Raw genomic sequence first — 22,217 nt, forward strand, 5'->3', positions numbered from 1 at the left:
AAACAGATGATGTTTTGACTTATGTCAAAATGTCTGTTGTGAACATTAGTACCAAAATCCAACCTCTTTAGGAAAGAAAATCTTCACGTTCATATTTTTACCACCACCAGGACTTACCAGTATTGTAAAGATAAGGATGATGTTTTCATCTGTGAAACAAATAATGCAATCTCTTTTCACTTCATTAGTTAAACGCAGGGAATTTTTAGGGTTTTTGCATCTCAAAAATGATTTGCTGCCTTTAGTAGACACACAGAGCAACAAAGTCATGACAAAAAGCAAAACACATCAAATACTTGTTGGGCAACAACTCATTCAAAATGATTATACTTCCTTTCTGTCTTAATTTTGTTTGCATGTTTTTTCACTGCTTGTAAATCTGTTGGATGAATTGTACACGTGTGTTTAGATTCTCTGTGAACCAGGTCATTGTAATTACATCAACTGATATTTAACTCTTGATGTGTCTATGTCTGGTCTGTATGCACTAATTTACCATTCACAATGAAGAAAAACAAACATAATATAGCAATGTTTAGGTGCACACACCTGGGATCAGCATTTGGTCAACACCTCCCAAAACTGTCTTTGCTGTCAATAATAACGTCACTTTCAGCACCAGTTCTGCACTAGTCATCGTGATTGAATGTAGTTTTCTCCTTTCTTTGGTTTAACTGACTCCATCATCTTCTCCTGAGCTGCACCTGCACTCTGATAATTTGGTGTTTCTGAGTCAAACCTGTCTCTGTCCACATTTAGGGGTTTGTGTTTCTTTGTTTTTTAATAATCTGCTAGACATCATTTCATCTTTGGAACACAGTAACAGCTAAATGGACTGTTGTCCATCAGGGAGAGACTGACTGAGCTAAAGAGCAAGAAAAATTACACCTTGCAACCACAATATCTAACACAGTAACTGCCCATGATGGCTGGACTTTCTCCAGATCAGCCTGATAACACGATGTAACACATTGTGATTTCTGTTTAGTTCCTGGGTACACAGTGTGTTTTCCTAACCTGTTCTGCCTTCAATAAATAGAAAATAGCTGTTATTCCACAGAAACTTTGCTTCTGTGATCAGGACAATGATATTTTGAAATTTGTCTGTTTTTCAAGAATATTCTCAATTCGCCTTCACTACTACTGAGTAGTCTTCTAGAATATTCTTGAACTGCTAGAACCGTCCAGAATTATCTAGAAGTTTCCAGAATTATCTAGAAATTTCAAGAAACTTTTAGAACTTTCTAGAATGTAAAAAAAAAAAAATAAAAAATAAAATCAAAGTTTGTGCTGAATGTAGTCATTTTTCCATAGACTTTAGACATAAGCAGTTGAACTATAACACCTAGAAGCCAGGAACAAAAATTGTGTTACATAGTGTAATCAGACACTAACATAAATGTGAGAGCGTGAAATTTTAACTCGCGCACTCTTGAAAATTACTACTGTTTCCAGACACTGATGTGGAGTCGTAGATACAACTGCCTATAATTTCCTCTCACTGACATCACCCATGGTGTTAGTAGCTACTCACTGGATAATCCCATACCACCACAGCCTGTTTGAACCACCTGCACATTAATGGGTAATCAGTGCAGCCAGACCACATATACATACACATAAAGAGTTAAGGCACCTTGACACTTGCACAAATTTGATCCCCATACTGCCGTGCAATTCGTCATGCCAATGCGTCCCACTTTGTCCCACTGGACGACACACTTTGCACCACTTGACACCACGCTATATAAAATAATCATTTCCTAGCTGATGACACATTTGCTCTCAAAACTTGGCTGATGAAACCATTCTCTCATCGCTCCCAGAATCACAGAGAAATTATCTACAGCTGCAGGTTCTCACGTGCACGTTGTGCGGTGGAGAACACATTTGGAATTTTGTCTCAAAGGTAATTATCTATAATATATATGGTAATGGATTGTTAAAACAGTTGCATTTTCATTCCTTCATATGAGTTAGATAACGTATGTTTATTATACATGTAACATCTCATCATAATCGTTCAGATGCCCTGTGTGCAGTGACATGCAGTGTTTTCAAAAAGGTTGCGCAATGTTCACGACCAGTCCACACAAGTGGCACAAAATTAATGTGTGCCAGAAATTTTGAGCATTTCAAAATTATCTTTGCGCACTGGCACGCAGCCGTGCACAGTTCAGTTTATGCACAGTTTACAATTTGTTTACTTATTGGCATGCCAGATTGCGTGTCAGTGTGGGGTTCAGACTCGTGCAAGTGTCAAGGCACCTTTACAATTCAGTTCATGTGAATTGAAACAGTACTACAATGACCTGGCAGAAGGAGAATCTACACACACGTTCAAGTCATCCAGCAGATTTACAAAGACTGAAAAACTCACAAACAGACAGAAGTGAGACAGAAAAGAAAGATGCATTTAATTAGTCTAAATAAGAAAAAAAAGTAAAGAAAAAATAGGATCATTTGACTCACATTTCACAAATTTTGAGGTTCATTGGGGGATAGGGGGATTGTGGCAAGGGCTGTGTCATAAGAAGACATTTATTATGTCCGCCAAGTACAAGTAAGTCCCTTTGGCTGTTCACTTATTTTACACTCTGGGTCACCACAGCAAATCTGAGGCGGATCTGTATGTTGTATTGGCACAAGTTTTACACCGGATGCCCTTCATGACACAACTCCACATTACATGGAGAAATGTGGCAGGGTGGGGTTTGAACCAGGGACCTTCGGCACAGAAACCAAGTGCTCTAACCAGTTGGCCAACCACCCCTTATTACGTCCACCAAAGAACATCCAGCAAGTTTTGAAATATTCAAAATTTCTGGCACACATTAATTTCGTGTACTAGTCATGAACACTGCGCAACCTATTTGAGAACACTGCTTGTCACTGCTTGTCACTGCTTGTCAATGTGTGTCATTGTGCGGAGGGCATCTGAACAATTATGATGAAATGTTACATCTATAATAAACATACATTATCTAACTCATAAGAAGTAGAGAAGCTTGAATCTTCGACTGGACTGGGTTGCTTGACGTGAGGACGTTTCGCTTCAAATCGCAGAAGCTTCCTCAGCTAAAATTCTTGCTCTGGTGGTCTGACTTCTGTCTGACTCTTGTAGAGAAGAATAAAACAGAAGCCAACAAAAGCTGGAGTTTTAAACCTAACCAGATTTTAGTTAGTTAGAATTAGTTCACCCTAAGGACAGGATCCCTAGTTACAAACAGAGCAATGTAGTGTATTCTATCAGATGTCAGGAAAACTGTAACGAACACTACATAGGTGAGACTAAGCAACCTTTACACAAAAGGCTATACCAGCACCGCAGAGAGGGCGTCAGTGGACCTCAGTCTGCAGTTCATCTCCACCTTAAAGACACTAACCACACATTTGAGGACAAGGAAGTTAAAATCTTAGCCAGAGAGAAGAAATGGTTTGAGAGAGGGGTCAAGGAAGCATTCTTTGTGAAACGTTTGAAACCCAGCCTTAACCGGGGAGGGGGTCTGAGACACGCTTTGTCCCCTGTTTACAATGGGGTTCTCAGGTCAAAGCAGTTTCAGTCTTTTGTTCATGGTAATGAGTCATTCACGTCATCAGGAGAGCCATCAAAAAGGCATCTGTCCCATCATTAGGAGGGACAGCTGCCCTGTCATTAGGAGAGTGCTAACTAGAGCACAATAGTTGCTAATTAGAGCTATTGTTTAGTCACTAGCCTATAGCAGTCTGCCTCTTGGTAGGAGGGGTCTGGTTAGGTTAAAAACTCCAGCTTTTGTTGGCTTCTGTTTTATTCTTCTCTACAAGAGTCAGACAGAAGTCAGACTACCAGAGCAAGAATTTTAGCTGAGGAAGCTTCAGCGATTTGAAGCGAAACGTCCTCGTGTCAAGCAACCCAGTCCAGTCGAAGATTCAAGCTTCTCTACTATAGAAACCACCTGGACAACTGAGAGCCTACACAGAAACACATAAGAAGGAATGAAGTGAAAATGTAACTGCTTTTCCAACCCATTACTATATATATTATAAATATTTACCTTTGAGACAAGATTCCAAATGCTTTCTCCACTGCAGGATGCACACGAGACAACCTGCAGCTGTAGATAATTTCTTTGTGATTCCGGGAGCAATGAGAGAATGGTTTCATCAGCCAAGTTCTGAGAGCAAATGTGCCATCAGCTAGGAAATGATTATTTTATTATTTTTATATAGCGTGGCGTTAAGCGGAACAAAGCGTGGCATCCAGTGGGACAAAGCAGGAAGCATTGGCACAACGAATTGCGCGGCAGTGCAGGGATCAAATTCATGCAAGTGTCAAGGTGCCTTAACTCTTTATGTGTCTACATGTGCTTTGGCTGCACTGATTCACCATTCAAGTTGAACAGGAGTGAACAGAATATAACAATGTTTAGGTGCAGACACTTATTATCACTTGCAAAACCATTTTTACTGTGTTTTAAACAGTTCATTCCATAAGAATAACTTGCAAGTTGTGGTCAAATCATCAGACCACAGCCTTCAATGCCAGTGAAATTTGCATAGCTGTACCCACAGTAATTAGCCAATGCCTGCGTCACCTAAAACCCAATCACTGACAATAAACTGATCAGAGGTGTGTTGAAATGGTCGACTCCTCACATTCACATTATGGAGCCATTTGGAAGTGCTGACCAGCTTGTATTTTTTAGAGAAAGAGAACATTGTCTACAGCATGAGGTAAAATCCATATTTTCAATGTTTCATATTTATTGTCATTACTATTTAATCATTATGTTTCTGGCTACTTATTGTTGCTGACATTTTTTAGCATATATATTAAAACTTCACGGTATGATCTTGTTCATGACTGTTCAATTAACGCACAAAGTGAAAAATAAACAAGTGCCCTTTAGAATTTAAGAATATTTTACTGAGAGAGAAGGAAAATAGAATTTACGGGGCTTGTATCATTTTAAAATTGCTGGTGCTCGGACGACCAGGAACACGTGTCTTTTTCTCCGTGTGTGTGTGTGTGTGTGGGTGGGTGTGTGTGGGTGTGTGTGCATTTCTCTGTGTGTATTTCTTCCTCTGTGTGTGTGTTTTTCTCCCTGTGTGTCTGTGTGTGTGTGTGTGTTTTTCTCCCTGTGTGTGTCTGTGTGTGCGTTTTTCTCCCTGTGTGTGTTTGTGTGTGTGTGTGTGTATTTCTCCCTGTGTGTGTGTGTGTGTGTGTGTGTGTTTTTCTCCCTGTGTGTGTCTGTGTGTGTGTGTATTTCTCCCTGTGTGTGTCTGTGTGTGTGTTTTTCTCCCTGTGTGTGTTTTTCTCCCTGTGTGTGTCTGTGTGTGTGTTTCTCCCTGTGTGTGTGTGTGTGTGTGTGTGTGTGTGTGTGTGTGTGTGTGTGTGTGTGTGTCTCTGTGTGTGTGTTTATCTCCCTGTGTGTGTCTGTGTGTGTGTGTGTGTTTTTCTCCCTGTGTGTGTTTTTCTCCCTGTGTGTGTCTGTGTGTGTGTTTCTCCCTGTGTGTGTGTGTGTGTGTGTGTGTGTGTGTGTGTGTGTGTGTGTGTGTGTCTCTGTGTGTGTGTTTATCTCCCTGTGTGTGTCTCTGTGTGTGTGTGTGTGTGTGTGTGTGTGTGTGTGTGTGTGTTTTTCTCCCTGTGTGTGTCTCTCTGTGTGTGTGTTTTTCTCCCTGTGTGTGTCTGTGTGTGTGTTTTTCTCCCTGTGTGTGTTTTTCTCCCTGTGTGTGCCTGTGTGTGTTTTTTTTCTCCCTCTGTGTGTCTGTGTGTGTGTTTTTCTCCCTGTGTGTGTCTCTGTGTGTGTGTGTGTTTTTTTCTCCCTGTGTTTGTCTCTGTGTGTGTGTCTGTGTGTATGTGTGTCTTTCTCCCTGTGTTTGTCTCTGTGTGTATGTTTTTCTCCCTGTGTGTGTCTGTGTGTGTGTATTTCTCCCTGTGTGTGTGTCTGTGTGTGTTTTTCTCCCTGTGTGTGTCTCTGTGTGTGTGATTTTCTCCCTGTGTGTGCGCTTGTGTGTGTGTGTGTGTGTTTTTCTCCCTGTATGTGTCTCTGTGTGTATTTCTCCCTGTGTGTGTCTGTGTGTGTGTTTCTCTCCCTGTGTGTGTCTCTGTGTGTGTGTTTTTCTCCCTGTGTGTGTGTCTCTGTGTGTGTGTTTTTCTCCCTGTGTGTCTCTCTGTGTGTGTGTATTTCTCCCTGTGTGTATCTGTGTGTGTGTTTTTCTCCCCATATGTGTCTCTGTGTGTGTGTGTGTGTGTGTGTGTGTGTGTGTGTGTGTGTGTGTTTCTCCCTGTGTGTGTCTGTTTCTCCCTGTGTGTGTCTCTCTGTGTGTGTGTATTTCTCCCTGTGTGTATCTGTGTGTTTTTCTCCCCATATGTGTCTCTGTGTGTGTGTGTGTCTGTGTGTGTGTGTGTTTCTCCCTGTGTGTGTCTCTGTGTGTGTGTGTTTTTCTCCCTGTGTGTGTCTGTGTGTGTGTGTGTTTCTCCCTGTGTGTGTCTGTGTGTGTGTGTTTCAACCTGTGTGTGTGTAACAGATTTCTCTGTTGTCTTTACAGAAGACTGTTTCCGACCTGAGCTCAACTCAGACCTCTGCGGACAGAGATGAGGCTGTGACATCGTGTGATGGACGCTGTGAGTCCAAAAGGTCAGTGAGGTGTCTTCACAGCTTCCACTTCCTGTTAACCCTGTGTGGGTTAGAGAAGACCCAAAATCAATTCAAACTTGTGCACCCAGTTCTTGTTTGTTAGAGTCATTCATGCTGATTCCACCCTGAGTGAAGAACCATTCAAAGACCTCACTAAATGAACCATGATGAGTTTGTAAACTTCTGACCACAGCTGAACCTGAAAAATGGGACTGAGGGATTCTGAAGTCATTTTATATCTGCTGAAACAACCTAAAAACGCCGTCTCTACAGACGTCTTTTACATATTTGATCCAGTTTGTGAACCACCGCGAAAACCATGAGTCTACCAGAGAAGGCGGGAACGTAGGGTTCAACAAGATGGAGTCAGTAGGTAAAAGTTATTGAGTGTCAATGACTCTTTTGAGCAGGTTATTGGTAAAGTTGTGTTTGCTGAAGGGCAAACCAGATGGGAGCACCCTCTTCTGGCAGATCAGAGGCTCAGTATATCACTTCATGGAGCTTCTCTGGCCAGTAGTAGGACATGTCACTGGACCAAGCCAGTCCTCTGTCTGCCTTTTAAAACAGGGTAGATTTTTGTTCCAACTATTGGTTGATGTGCGTTTGTTCAAATGTTTGAACTATGATTTTGGTATGAAAACGGCCAATATTCATTCATTCATTCGCTCAGTGGTTTTCTAGACCCACTTACTCCAAATACAGTGACACCAGCTGCGATGAGTTCAGATCAGAAGAAGCTGGGACTGTTTGTAAAATCTACTCGGTCGTCTGCTCGGCTGCAGGCACCGTGAAGACGAGATGTCTCACTTAATAAATGTCCATTTCTGTTCATACTGAAGCAGAAGTCAGACTTTGGGGTTTGTTGATATGGTCCTCACCTGGGCGTCCACATGGTCCTCAGCTCATCTGGAAGGAGTCAGAGTGTAAAATCAGCTTGTGTGGGAATGTTCAGTTTCTTACGTGTCCTCCTCTCTCCTCCTGTTTGTCTTTTTCTGTGTCCTCCTCCTCTGTGCTGCTCCTCCTCTTGTCTCCTTTGTCCATCTCCTCTTCCTCTCTCCTTCTTTGGTCCTTCTCCTCTGTCCTCTGGTTCTCCTCCTCTCTCCTCCTCCTCTGGGTCTCTTGCTCTGCCTGGGGGACACCTGCAGACATCAGGACTGGACTTGTGTGAATGAAGATGGAGAACTGGCTTTAGCTTTCCAGGGACTAAAACACGTCACCAGGTGGATGTTTCCTTGCTTTGGGTCTTGTTGTTGTGCTCACCTTCTCTGCGTTTGTCTGCGTGAAATGCTTCTGTGTGCTGACCCCTGACCCCTCTAGGAGGTATTTGTTTTCCTGCAGGTTTAGCTCATAAACAGGTTCAGTTGTCCCCTGATGTATGTTTGAAGACACCGTGTCCACAGCAGACTGATTCTGTGCTGGTCTTCTCAGGCTGTTGGAGGCTCAGCTCCAGTCTCAGTCCCGGCAGCACAAAGACGAGCTGGAGGCACTTCACACTCAGATCGAGCTGCTGAAAGATGACATTGAGAAGAAGCAGGAGATCCTGAACTATACCATGTCCCTGTCGCCAGAGGCCCAGGTGGAGTACAGCATCCAGCAGGAGATCACCCGCCTCACCAACGACAATCTGGTGAGATGTTCCTCGTGCAGACCACACTCACTGACACAGGTCACATCCCTTTATGGTCGGTTTTCATTAGAGCTTTGCCTTTTACGGTTTGAAGGACCTAAAAGAGCTGGTGGAAAAACTGGAGAAGAACGAGCGCAAGCTGAAGAAACAGCTCCGAATCTACATGAAGAAGGTCCAGGAGCTAGAAGGTGAGAAAACTTTGACTGTCACTGGTAACCTCTAAAGCGGAGTGACTCGTTCCAGGTTTGTGACCGTTGCTTGTGGCTGTGTTCAGTTTCCCATGCTCAGACCAGCAGGTCCAAACCTGAACTCAGTCGCCAGTTCACTGTGCAGCGCAAAGAGAAGGACTTTGAAGGGATGCTGGAGTACTACAAGGAGGATGAGGCTCTTCTCATCAAAACTCTGATCAATGGTAAGACATCGTATCTTTATTGTTACAGCATTTAAAAGCGCACACTCAGAGGTCACAGGGTTACTGGTGTACAGGAAGCTTCCCGAAGTAGAGACATGAAAAATAAAAAAACTTCCCTCAAAGTACCAAAAACCTGGGAAATGTAGTTACTGCTGTGACTGCAGGATTGATGCACATAACAGTCACTGCTGTGTGTGTGTGTTCACTGAGCAGTGTGCACACTACATGCACATGACGTGCAGCTGCTTCAGCTGGCCTTTGAAAGCATACACATTCCTGAATGAATGTTCAGACTCGGCCCACCGAGCCGGACCAAGATCTACTGCCGGCAGCACTGTTAAAGACAAGATAAAAACTGTTCAGTCTCACTGGAAATGCATAGTGGTGCACTCTGTCTGTGCAGGGGCAGGGTCTTGTTTTTGTCCTCTGCATTCCAGAATGGGGGCATTAAAATGGGTTATGTCCACCTGTGCATCCGTCACATTCCTTTTTCCATGATAACTCAGAAAAGCTCCTTGGGATTGTTTTCATGTGGGATACACATGCCCTCTGGGCCAAATTCTTAACAGTTTTTATATGTGAGCTAGAAATGTGCCTTTGTGTGACATCTGGGCCAAAAAAGGAAGACAAGGAGACAGTGGTGGAATGAATTAAGGAAAGTATAAAAAGGAAGAGGTTTATGAAAAATAAGGCAAGTCAGACCATTGATCAACTAGACAGGAGTGCAAGGAGCTGTGGCATATGGTGAAAATAGAAGTGCAGAAGACTAAGGAACAGGCGCACAGAGGAGGTATATTTAAATGTGCTGAGGGAGCACATGCAGGTGGTTTGTGTGACAGAGGAAGATACAGAGGACAGGGTGAGATGGAAACAGGTGTTCTGCTGTCGAACCCTTAAAATTTTGTGAGCATAATGTGAGATAAAAACACACACATTAATTCAAGCTGGGTCTCTGTGTCTGATGGGACACAAGATCTGGAGATCAGGAGGTGTTGCAGCAGAGAGCTGTGGTAGATGCTCTCACAAGTAGTCTGTCTCACATACCTGGACTCTTTGTGTGTGTCCTCGCTAGAAAACCTTCCATTCCTCTCACCAGGTGAAGCTGCTTTCAAGACAATGACAGATGACAGTGTCACGTTCATGTTGCACCTCAAACACTCCCATAATTAATTCCTTAAATCCAAGCCCTTTGCCCTGTGCATCTTACTTTGAGTTCAGACAACATGCCCCCTCAAATGCACGATTCACTTTAACCTTTATTTAACCCGGTTAGTCCCACTGAGATCAAGATCACTTTTACAAGACCTGCAACCTGCACAAAAAGAAAAGATGGTCCAGCGGGCCTTCAGTTCCAGTCTCAGAAAAGCCACAGTTACCGACGTCCATTTGGAATCTGTTTTAAAAACTCCTTAGTTGAATAAATTGTGTTAATAATTTTATATTGGAGTTCTTTTGTCTTTGGTAAGACTGGAAATGTTAAATATTTACTTCTAATCTTTTGTATTTCTTCCTTTCCAAAATCTTTAAGAATATAATCTCTTTTGGTTTTATCAAGTTTTAGAGATTTGCTTTCAGTTTGAGTTTCAGGAAGATCATTTTAGAATTTTTTATTTATTATTATTATTATTAGGGCCCGAGTAGGCAACGTCCTACGAGGACCCTGTTGTAATTGCGCTGTTTATTATTAGGGCCCGAATAGGCAATTTTTGGCCATTTCCACTACTTACATTTGAACGAACTCGTCCTAGGGATTTCATCTGATCGTCTTCAAATTTGGTCAAAATCATCACAACACAATGGTGATCAAACGTTATCAAAAGATTCTAATTAAGTCAAAAGGCGTGGCTGCTAGGGGTCGTCAAACTTTGGCGATCTTTTCGGAGCACGCCATTTCACTTCGAACGGCTGTCACGCCCACATACTTCATCGTAGATCCTTCAAACTTGCTGGACATTATGAGGGCTCCGCCCTGAACGTCTACATATCTTAAGTTCCCACCTGCGCCATAGCGCCCCCCGGTGGTGGCGGGAAATGTCTTATTTTTACTTTAAGAGGTCCTGATGTCACATACTTAACCCAATCAACTTCATTCCACATTTAAAACATGCAGAACAAATTGGTGAACATAGGCGATAAACACCATGAAGTTACGAATAACGGCGTCCGTGTGGTGGCATACCGAATATTGCCCATTCGCCATGAAATTACGTTCTTCCTTTTGACGGCTTTAATTTTGTCACATCATCATGAAAATTGATACACAGGTCGAGCACGACAACCTCTTACAATTCATAGGGGCGTCGCCCATGGGCGGGGCAAAATGCCTCAATAGCGCCCCCTTGAAACATTCAAAACCCCCTCCCCATAGGGTTTTTTTTGGAGTAGCGAGATGAAAATTGGTACACATGTGTGATTTGCATAGACGTACAAAAACGTCTCTTGCACCATGAGTCTACTCCAAACAGGAAGTCGGCCATTTTGAATTTTCTTCTCATTTTGGCGTGATTTCCACATGTTGTATTTGAACGAACTCCTCCTAGGGATTTTGTCCAATGCACTTCAAATTTCTTCCAGATCACCCAGAGACGATACTGACCAAAATTTATGGAAAGCTTTTCTGTATGTCAAAGGGTGTGGCCGCTATGGTGCCGCCATTTTGACCCTTCGCCATGTGAACATTATACTTAAACAGGTACTGAAGTCACATATTTAACCCCATCAACTTCCTTCCACTTCTAAAAATGCAGAACAAATTGGTGAACGTAGACGATGATCGCCGTGAAGTTACGAGTAATGGCATCCGTGTGGCGGTGTGCCGAATATTGCCCATTCGCCATGAAATTACGTTCTTCCTTTTGACGGCTTTAATTTTGTCATATCATCATGAAAATTGAAACACAGGTCAAGCACGATACCCTCTTACAATTCATAGGGGCATCGCCCGTGGGCGGGGCAAAATGCCTCATTAGCGCCCCCTTGAAACATTCCAAAACCCCTCCCCATAGGGGTTTTTTTGGAGTAGGGAGATGAAAATTGGTACACATGTGTGACTTGCATAGACGTACAAAAAAGTCTCTTGCACCATGGGTCTACTCCAAACAGGAAGTCGGCCATTTTGCATTTTCTTCTCATTTTGAAATGATTTCCACATGTTGTATTTGAACGAACTCCTCCTAGGGATTTTGTCCAATGCATTTCAGATTTCTTTAACAGCATCCAGAGATGATACTAACCAAAAGTTATTGAAAGCGTTTCTCTATGTTGAAGGGTGTGGCCGCTATGGTGCCGCCATTTTGACCCTTTGCCATGGAATATCAAGTCATGATAATTCCTTCAGGCTTTGCCTGATTGACTTGAAACTTCACATGTATGATGACGGTTGGCCCCTGAACACACCCAGCCCCTCTGTTTGTACACTGAGCGCCCCCTAGTGGATGAACCATCAACATGTCATAACTCCTTCATGCATTGTCTGATTTGTTTAAAATTTTAACTGTGTGATGAGTGGTTGCCCCTGCATGCACATGCCCACATGTGGTCACAAGAGAACACACTGCCCTGGGTAGGCGGTCGTGCGGAACGAGGGCCCGTATATGACTGCTTGCAGTCATAGTTATTATTATTATTATTATTATTATTCTCATTCTTGAAATCGAAATTCCGGCCTCTTCCCATGCTCAAAAACTCATCAAACTTTCCAAAGTCGTCCGGCCGGATCCGAAATTCGATATTTTGGGGGCCTCGCACATGGTCGCAGAAAACGCGCGAAATAGCGCCCCCTAGAAATTTTCAAAAACCCCTCCGCATTGGGTTTTTTTCGTAGCAGCCTCACGTAATTCGGTACACATATTTACCATGCCAGGACACACGAAAACGTCTCTTACTGTCATGGTGAAATATCGACAGGAAGTCGGCCATTTTGATTTTAAGTTTCGATTTTGAGCAATTTTTTACCATTTTTGGCCATTTCCACTACTTACATTTGAACGAACTCGTCCTAGGGATTTCATCCGATTGTCTTCAAATTTTGTCAAAATCATCACAACACAATGGTGATCAAAAGTTATCAAAAGATTCTAATTAAGTCAAAAGGCGTGGCTGCTAGGGGTCGTCAAACTTTGGCGAGCTTTTCGGAGCACGCCATTTCACTTCGAACGGCTGTCACACCCACATACTTCATCGTAGATCCTTCACACTTGCTGGACATGATGAGGGCTCCGCCCTGAACGTCTACATATCTTAAGTTCCCACCTGCGCCATAGCGCCCCCCGGTGGTGGCGGGAAATGTCCTATTTTTATTTTAAGAGGTCCTGATGTCACATACTTAACCCAATCAACTTCATTCCACTTTTAAAACATGCAGAACAAATTGGTGAATGTAGGCGATGAACGACGTGAAGTTATGAGTAACGGCGTCCGTGTGGCGGCGTGACGAATATTGCCCATTCGCCATGAAATTACGTTCTTCCTTTTGACGGCTTTAATTTTGTCACATCATCATGAGGTCGAGCACGACAACCTCTTACAATTCATAGGGGCGTCGCCCATGGGCGGGGCAAAATGCCTCAATAGCGCCCCTTTGAAACTTTCAAAAACCCCTCCCCATAGGGGTTTTTTGGAGTAGGGAGATGAAAATTGGTACACATGTGTGACTTGCATAGACGTACAAAAAAGTCTCTTGCACCATGGGTCTACTCCAAACAGGAAGTCGGCCATTTTGCATTTTCTTCTCATTTTGAAATGATTTCCACGTTGTATTTGAACGAACTCCTCCTAGGGATTTTGTCCAATGCATTTCAGATTTCTTTAACAGCATCCAGAGATGATGCTAACCAAAAGTTATCGAAAGCGTTTCTCTATGTTGAAGGGTGTGGCCGCTATGGTGCCGCCATTTTGACCCTTTGCCATGGAATATCAAGTCATGATAACTCCTTCAGGCTTTGCCTGATTGACTTGAAACTTCACATGTATGATGACGGTTGGCCCCTGAACACACCCAGCCCCTCTGTTTGTACACTGAGCGCCCCCTAGTGGATGAACCATCAACATGTCATAACTCCTTCATGCATTGTCTGATTTGTTTAAAATTTTAACTGTGTGATGAGTGGTTGCCCCTGCATGCACATGCCCACATGTGGTCACAAGAGAACACACTGCCCTGGGTAGGCGGTCGCGCGGAACGAGGGCCCGTATATGACTGCTTGCAGTCATAGTTATTATTATTATTATTATTATTATTATTCTCATTCTTGAAATCGAAATTCCGGCCTCTTCCCATGCTCAAAAACTCATCAAACTTTCCAAAGTCGTCCGGCCGGATCCGAAATTCGATATTTTCGGGGCCTCGCACATGGTCGCAGAAAACGCGCGAAATAGCGCCCCCTAGAAATTTTCAAAAACCCCTCCGCATTGGGTTTTTTTCGTAGCAGCCTCACGTAATTCGGTACACATATTTACCATGCCAGGACGCACGAAAACGTCTCTTACTGTCATGGTGAAATATCGACAGGAAGTCGGCCATTTTGATTTTAAGTTTCGATTTTGAGCAATTTTTTACCATTTTTGGCCATTTCCACTACTTACATTTGAACGAACTCGTCCTAGGGATTTCATCCGATTGTCTTCAAATTTTGTCAAAATCATCACAACACAATGGTGATCAAAAGTTATCAAAAGATTCTAATTAAGTCAAAAGGCGTGGCTGCTAGGGGTCGTCAAAGTTTGGCGAGCTTTTCGGAGCACGCCATTTCACTTCGAACGGCTATCACGCCCACATACTTCATCGTAGATCCTTCACACTTGCTGGACATGATGAGGGCTCCGCCCTGAACGCCTACATATCTTAAGTTCCCACCTGCGCCATAGCGCCCCCCGGTGGTGGCGGGAAATGTCCTATTTTTATTTTAAGAGGTCCTGATGTCACATACTTAACCCAATCAACTTCATTCCACTTTTAAAACATGCAGAACAAATTGGTGAATGTAGGCGATGAACGACGTGAAGTTACGAGTAACGGCGTCCGTGTGGCGGCGTGACGAATATTGCCCATTCGCCATGAAATTACGTTCTTCCTTTTGACGGCTTTAATTTTGTCACATCATCATGAGGTCGAGCACGACAACCTCTTACAATTCATAGGGGCGTCGCCCATGGGCGGGGCAAAATGCCTCAATAGCGCCCCTTTGAAACTTTCAAAAACCCCTCCCCATAGGGGTTTTTTGGAGTAGGGAGATGAAAATTGGTACACATGTGTGACTTGCATAGACGTACAAAAAAGTCTCTTGCACCATGGGTCTACTCCAAACAGGAAGTCGGCCATTTTGCATTTTCTTCTCATTTTGAAATGATTTCCACGTTGTATTTGAACGAACTCCTCCTAGGGATTTTGTCCAATGCATTTCAGATTTCTTTAACAGCATCCAGAGATGATGCTAACCAAAAGTTATCGAAAGCGTTTCTCTATGTTGAAGGGTGTGGCCGCTATGGTGCCGCCATTTTGACCCTTTGCCATGGAATATCAAGTCATGATAATTCCTTCAGGCTTTGCCTGATTGACTTGAAACTTCACATGTATGATGACGGTTGGCCCCTGAACACACCCAGCCCCTCTGTTTGTACACTGAGCGCCCCCTAGTGGATGAACCATCAACATGTCATAACTCCTTCATGCATTGTGTGATTTGCTTGAAATTTGAACTGTGGGATGAGTGGTTGCCCCTGTACGCACATGCCCACATCTGGTCACAAGAGAACACACTGCCCTGGGTAGGCGGTCGCGCGGAACGAGGGCCCGTATATGACTGCTTGCAGTCATAGTTATTATTATTATTATTATTATTATTCTCATTCTTGAAATCGAAATTCCGGCCTCTTCCCATGCTCAAAAACTCATCAAACTTTCCAAAGTCGTCCGGCCGGATCTGAAATTCGATATTTTGGGGGCCTCGCACATGGTCGCAGAAAACTCGCGAAATAGCGCCCCCTAGAAATTTTCAAAAACCCCTCCGCATTGGGCTTTTTTCGTAGCAGCCTCACGTAATTCGGTACACATATTTACCATGCCAGGACGCACGAAAGCGTCTCTTACTGTCATGGTGAAATATCGACAGGAAGTCGGCCATTTTGATTTTAAGTTTCGATTTTGAGCAATTTTTTACCATTTTTGGCCATTTCCACTACTTACATTTGAACGAACTCGTCCTAGGGATTTCATCCGATTGTCTTCAAATTTTGTCAAAATCATCACAACACAATGGTGATCAAAAGTTATCAAAAGATTCTAATTAAGTCAAAAGGCGTGGCTGCTAGGGGTCGTCAAACTTTGGCGAGCTTTTCGGAGCACGCCATTTCACTTCGAACGGCTATCACGCCCACATGCTTCATCGTAGATCCTTCACACTTGCTGGACATGATGAGGGCTCCGCCCTGAACATCTACATATCTTAAGTTCCCACCTGCGCCATAGCGCCCCCCGGTGGTGGCGGGAAATGTCCTATTTTTACTTTAAGAGGTCCTGATGTCACATACTTAACCCAATCAACTTCATTCCACTTTTAAAACATGCAGAACAAATTGGTGAATGTAGGCGATGAACGACGTGAAGTTACGAGTAACGGCGTCCGTGTGGCGGCGTGACGAATATTGCCCATTCGCCATGAAATTACGTTCTTCCTTTTGACGGCTTTAATTTTGTCACATCATCATGAGGTCGAGCACGACAACCTCTTACAATTCATAGGGGCGTCGCCCATGGGCGGGGCAAAATGCCTCAATAGCGCCCCCTTCAAACTTTCAAAAACCCCTCCCCATAGGGGTTTTTTTGGAGTAGGGAGATGAAAATTAGTACACATGTGTGACTTGCATAGACGTACAAAAAAGTCTCTTGCACCATGAGTCTACTCCAAACAGGAAGTCGGCCATTTTGAATTTTCTTCTCATTTTGAAATGATTTCCACATGTTGTATTTGAACGAACTCCTCCTAGGGATTTTGTCCAATGCACTTCAAATTTCTTCCACATCACCCACAGATGATACTGACCAAAAGTTATCGAAAGCTTTTCTTTATGTTGAAGGGTGTGGCCGCTATGGTGCCGCCATTTTGACCCTTTGCCATGGAACATCAAGTCATGATAACTCCTTCAGGCTTTCCCTGATTGACTTGAAACTTCACATGTATGATGATGGTTGGCCCCTGAACACACCCAGCCCCTCTGTTTGTACACTGAGCGCCCCCTAGTGGATGAACAATCAACATGTCATAACTCCTTGATGCATTGTGTGATTTCTTTACAATTTTAACTGTGTGATGAGTGGTTACCCCTGCATGCACATGCCCACATGTGGTCACAATGGGACCCACTGGCCTGGGTAGGCGGTTGCGTGGAACGAGGGCCCGTATATGACTGTTTGCAGTCCTAGTTATTATTATTAGGGCCCGAGTAGGCAACGTCCTACGAGGACCCTATTGTAATTGCGCTGTTTATTATTATTATTATTATTATTCTCACTCTTTAAATCGAAATTTCGGCCTCTTCCCATGCTCAAAAACTCATCAAACTTTCCAAAGTCGTCCGGCCGGATCCGAAATTCGATATTTTGGGGGCCTCGCACATGGTCGCAGAAAAATCGCGAAATAGCGCCCCCTAGAAATTTTCAAAAACCCCACCGCATTGGGCTTTTTTCGTCGTAGCCTCACGAAATTCGGTACACATATTTACCATGCCAGGACGCACAAAAAAAGTCTCTTACTGTCATGGTGAAATATCGACAGGAAGTCGGCCATTTTGATTTTAAGTTTCGATTTTGATCAAATTTTTGCCATTTTTGGCCATTTCCACTACTTACATTTGAACGAACTCGTCCTAGGGATTTCATCCGATCGTCTTCAAATTTTGTCAAAATCATCACAACACAATGGTGATCAAAAGTTATCAAAAGATTCTAATTAAGTCAAAAGGCGTGGCTGCTAGGGGTCGTCAAACTTTGGCGAGCTTTTTGGAACACGCCATTTCACTTCGAACGGCTGTCACGCCCACATACTTCATTGTAGATCCTTCAAACTTGCTGGACATGATGGGGGCTCCGCCCTGAACGTCTACATATCTTAAGTTCCCACCTGCGCCGTAGCACCCCCCGGTGGTGGTGGGAAAGGTCCTATTTTTACTTTAAGAGGTCCTGATGTCACATACTTAACCCAATCAACTTCATTCCACTTCTAAAACATGCAGAACAAATTGGTGAACATAGGCGATGAACGCCGTGAAGTTACGAGTAACTGCGTCCGTGTGGCGGCGTGCCGAATATTGACCATTCGCCATGAAATTACGTTCTTCCTTTTGACGGCTTGAATTTTGTCACATCATCATGAAAATTGATATACAGGTCGAGCACGACAATCTGTTACAATTCATAGGGGCGTCGCCCATGGGCGGGGCAAAATGCCTCAATAGCGCCCCCTTGAATCTTTCAAAAACCCCTCCACATAGGGGTTTTTTGTGAGTACGGAGATGAAAATTGGTACACATGTGTGACTTGCATAGACGTACAAAAAAGTCTCTTGCACCATGGATCTACTCCAAACAGGAAGTCGCGACCATTTCGAATTTTCTTCTCATTTTGGCGTGATTTCCACATGTTGTATTTGAACGAACTCCTCCTAGGGATTTTGTCCAATGCACTTCAAATTTCTTTGACAGCATCCAAAGATGATACTGACCAAAAGTTATCGAAAGCTTTTCTTTATGTTGAAGGGTGTGGCTGCTATGGTGCCGCCATTTTGACCCTTTGCCATGGAACATCAAGTCATGATAACTCCTACATGCTTTGCCTGATTGACTTGAAACTTCACATGTATGATGACGGTTGGCTCCTGAACACACCCAGCCGCTCTGTTTGTACACTGAGCGCCCCCTAGTGGATGAACCATCAACATGTCATAACTCCTTGATGCATTGTGTGATTTGTTTAAAATTTTAACTGTGTGATGAGTGGTTGCCCCTGTACGCACATGCCCACATGTGGTCACAAGAGAACACACTGCCCTGGGTAGGCGGTCGCGCGGAACGAGGGCCCGTGTATGACTGCTTGCAGTCCTAGTTATTATTTGTATTTGTTGTATTTAAAATGGCATAAACAAATTAAAATGTGTGTTCCAATACTTTTGGAGGTCACAGTATCCTAACCTTATGATGAGTGTAAAATGAGTGTGGTATTATTACTGTTTGGTTTAAGAAGGTTTAATTTTCACTGTTGCTGAACTTTGTGTCAAATCATAGTCATATCGTATATCATATTGATATGAAAATATTGAGATATGATAATTTGGACATATTGTACAGCCCGACTGTCAACTAGCTGAATAGTCTGAATATTAATTTACATCTACATAAAAAAAAATGCTTAAAGTGGCAGAAGGTTAAGAGCCACCCCCCCCCCCCCCCCCCCCCCCCCCCCCCAAAGCTGAAAGGTGTTAGTCATGCTCATGCTCTCAAGAACCATTTTATTGAAAAAAGTCTGAAGGACCTAAAGGACATCGTTAGATGGTGAGGAGCTTTTCCAAGTATGTGAGAGGCAAATGAAGAAGAAAAAGAAAAATGCTTAAAAAGGTGTGAGGTCTGGGGCAGCAAAGCCCCCCCCCCCCCCCCCCCCCCCCCCCCCAGAAGCTGAAAGGTTTTAGCCATGCTAATGCTCCCCTGAAGCATTTACTCCAAAAAAAAAAAATGTTTACGAGCTAAATGGTGCTGAAGTGCTTCGCTTGTACATGTCCGCGACATATACATATTAATATAATACATCTAAACACATTTTTTTTTTATGTGAGCGTGGTTTTGGCAGTGATATGATGCCATACCAGTTCATCAAATCATCGCTAATGCATGGTAACGCCCGTGTGTACGTAGTCTTAACAGCTTCAGTCATGTTCAGACATCTGTAAACGGGGTAGTCCTCATCAGTCCAGCTTGATACTTGTTTGATTGTGCTCCATTAGGATAAAATTTTGAAGCAGAAGCAACGTTTATTGCACTTCTGGCCGAGGAGGCAGCCAGGTGCAGCTTTACTTTCTTTTTGATCAGGTTGCCAGGTATGCATTTTATAAGCCAGCCAGTTGCCAGGTCTTGCTCTTTATAAGCCAGCCTGATAACATGCATCCCATCTTTGCACTTTTTCTGGATCGTGGGGGATCATAATGGAAAGGTGCCCTGTGGAATAGGTGTGTAAATTAAATGGTGCATTTGAAAATAACAGTGGTCTAAAGGTCACAGAGGCAGTGAAAAACTTAAACACATCAGGACTGAAGCAGGCAAACCAGCAAAAACCAAGTGAACACTGGGAACTAACTCAAGACAGGTGTGTGAGACACTAATGTGACACAGGTGTGAAGAGAAATGAGGTGACTGACATGCAGAATTAGCTAAAATAAAAAAAGAGAACCCCCCCACCCAAAAAATATGCCTACAACACCCCTCCCCCCACCACCACCACCACCACAAAAAAAAAACAAGCATGAAAGTAAAACTGAACTCAGAAAAGTAACACAACTAACAGACAACATTTACAAAATCCCAAACTACAAACGACCTAAGTAAACACACAGGAACATAACTACAGCTTGAAATCCGTCCGGTGCCAATAGCCCCTCCTGTTGAAGTTACTAGAATCCTTTATGGTTGAAGAAATGGAAGAATTCCTCTTTAATCAGAACTGATTATTTGACCTTTAATCAGATTTTAGGCTAAAAACAAAAACAAAAAACAGCACAGTTTCAACAGCTTTCAAAGTAGTGAACTGGAGGACTGTAGAGTGCAAACCTCCACCAGCACTAGTTTCCAATTCCACAAATTTTTAATTAATTTATTTTTAATTTTATTCATTTTTAATTAATAACAGAAGCCAGCAAAAACTCCAGCTTTTGTGGCTTCTGATTATTCTCCTCTACAAGAGTCAAGACAGAAGTCAGACTACCAGAGCAAGAATTTTAGCTGAGGAAGCTTCTGTGATTAAAAGCGAAACATCCTCGCGTCAAGCAACCCAGTCCAGTCGAAGATTCAAGCTTCTCTACTATGGAAACCACCTGGACAACTGAGAGCCTACACAGAAACAGGAAACAGTCAGTTAAAATGACACAGTCTTCAGTGAGACCCCTCAGCATCCAGTAATGCGTCTGCAGGTACTGTCCAGATTTATTCAAAAGAGTAATACACAAAGGAACAAAAGAATTTTTAAATCTGTTGCTCTTACACCTGATACCGCCTCCCCGATGGCAAGAGCTCATATTCACTGAAAAAAAAAGTGGAAAAAGTTTTAGATCTTTGAGTTCATCTCATACAAAATGGGAGCAAAACCAAAAGTGTTGTGTTTATATTTTTGTTGAGTGTATTAGGCAGATACTTATTGTGGATAGGGTTAAATACAAACTTATTTTCAAAGAACCCCACATACAGATTGGCATAGTTGGGTGCACAAATAGTGCCCATGCTAGTCCCAGAAACTTTGAGGTAAAAGTCATTGTCAAAGGCAAAATAGTTAAATTTCATAACAAATTCAGCAAAGTCCAGCACCAGTTGATTAGGATGGTAGGAGGTACCACTCCGGCTCTGCAGATAGAACCCTAAGGCCTCCAAACCTCCCTCATGAGGTATATTAGTATACAGACTAGTTATGTCCAAAGTGAGTAAATGTGTTTTCCCCATCAAATTTGTAATATTAGAACACTTTTCAATAAAATCTGTTAAGTCTTTAATATAGGCTGGGAGAGTCTGAACAAAGGACTTAATATAAAAGTCCACAAAGGATGATAAGGGTGACCATAAAGAATTTGTGTGAGCCACAATAGGGCGACCTGGGGGATTCGTTAATGATTTATGAATTTTTGGAAGAGTGTAAAATACAGGAAACATCGGGTATTTAGAATAAAGAAAGTCAAAATCAGAATCAGATATCCATTTATTGATTTTTTGCATCTTCAAGGTAGGATAGCAGCTTCTTTTGAAAGTCCACAGTGTGGTCATTATTCAGTTTTTTGTAGAATCGAGTGTCTGACAGTTGAGACAGAATTTCAGTTTTATATTTATCCGCATATGTATACAGGATGCGGATAAATTCAATCAATCAATCAATTCTAAATAAAAAAGGTGAAGATACTGCTTGCCACCAGTTTTCACCCTACTCCCCTTAAGAAAGGCTTACCTATAAGTCAATTCTGCCCTCTCAGAAGAATCTGTCACTCCACTGATGATTTTACTGAACAAGCCACTGACATGAGGGAGAGATTTCTGCAACGTGGATATCTAGTGTCTTGGGTTGATGATGCATATGAGCTGGCTCTACATACGTCCCGTGTAGATCTATTAAAGAAAAGCACCAAGAAACATAAGAACTTTTCTGTAACCTGCATCACATAATATTCCACCCATGCACACACTATTAAATCAATTTTTTTAAAGCATTGGCACGTTTAAAAATCTGATCCAGAAATCTCATCAATCTTTAAGGACCCTCCACTCTTTGTTTATAAACGTGGAAAAAATCTTAAAGATTATTTGGTACAAACCAATTATA

At 42.8% G+C, this 22,217-nt stretch overlaps 1 protein-coding gene across 1 annotated transcript in view; it reads left to right on the top strand.

The window, feature by feature from the left end:
- Window positions 1-22,217, top strand: part of myo5b (myosin VB) — a 371,481-nt gene that overhangs the window by 284,113 nt on the left and 65,151 nt on the right. The window contains exons 29-32 of the mRNA XM_034191847.1: window positions 6,532-6,620; window positions 8,049-8,247; window positions 8,342-8,435; window positions 8,522-8,659. Of these exons, the coding sequence (XP_034047738.1) occupies window positions 6,532-6,620; window positions 8,049-8,247; window positions 8,342-8,435; window positions 8,522-8,659 (520 nt within the window). The remainder of the gene's footprint in view (window positions 1-6,531; window positions 6,621-8,048; window positions 8,248-8,341; window positions 8,436-8,521; window positions 8,660-22,217) is intronic.

This window comes from Thalassophryne amazonica, chromosome 17 (genome assembly GCF_902500255.1).
Source record: "Thalassophryne amazonica chromosome 17, fThaAma1.1, whole genome shotgun sequence".
NCBI classification, from domain to species: Eukaryota; Metazoa; Chordata; class Actinopteri; order Batrachoidiformes; family Batrachoididae; genus Thalassophryne; species Thalassophryne amazonica.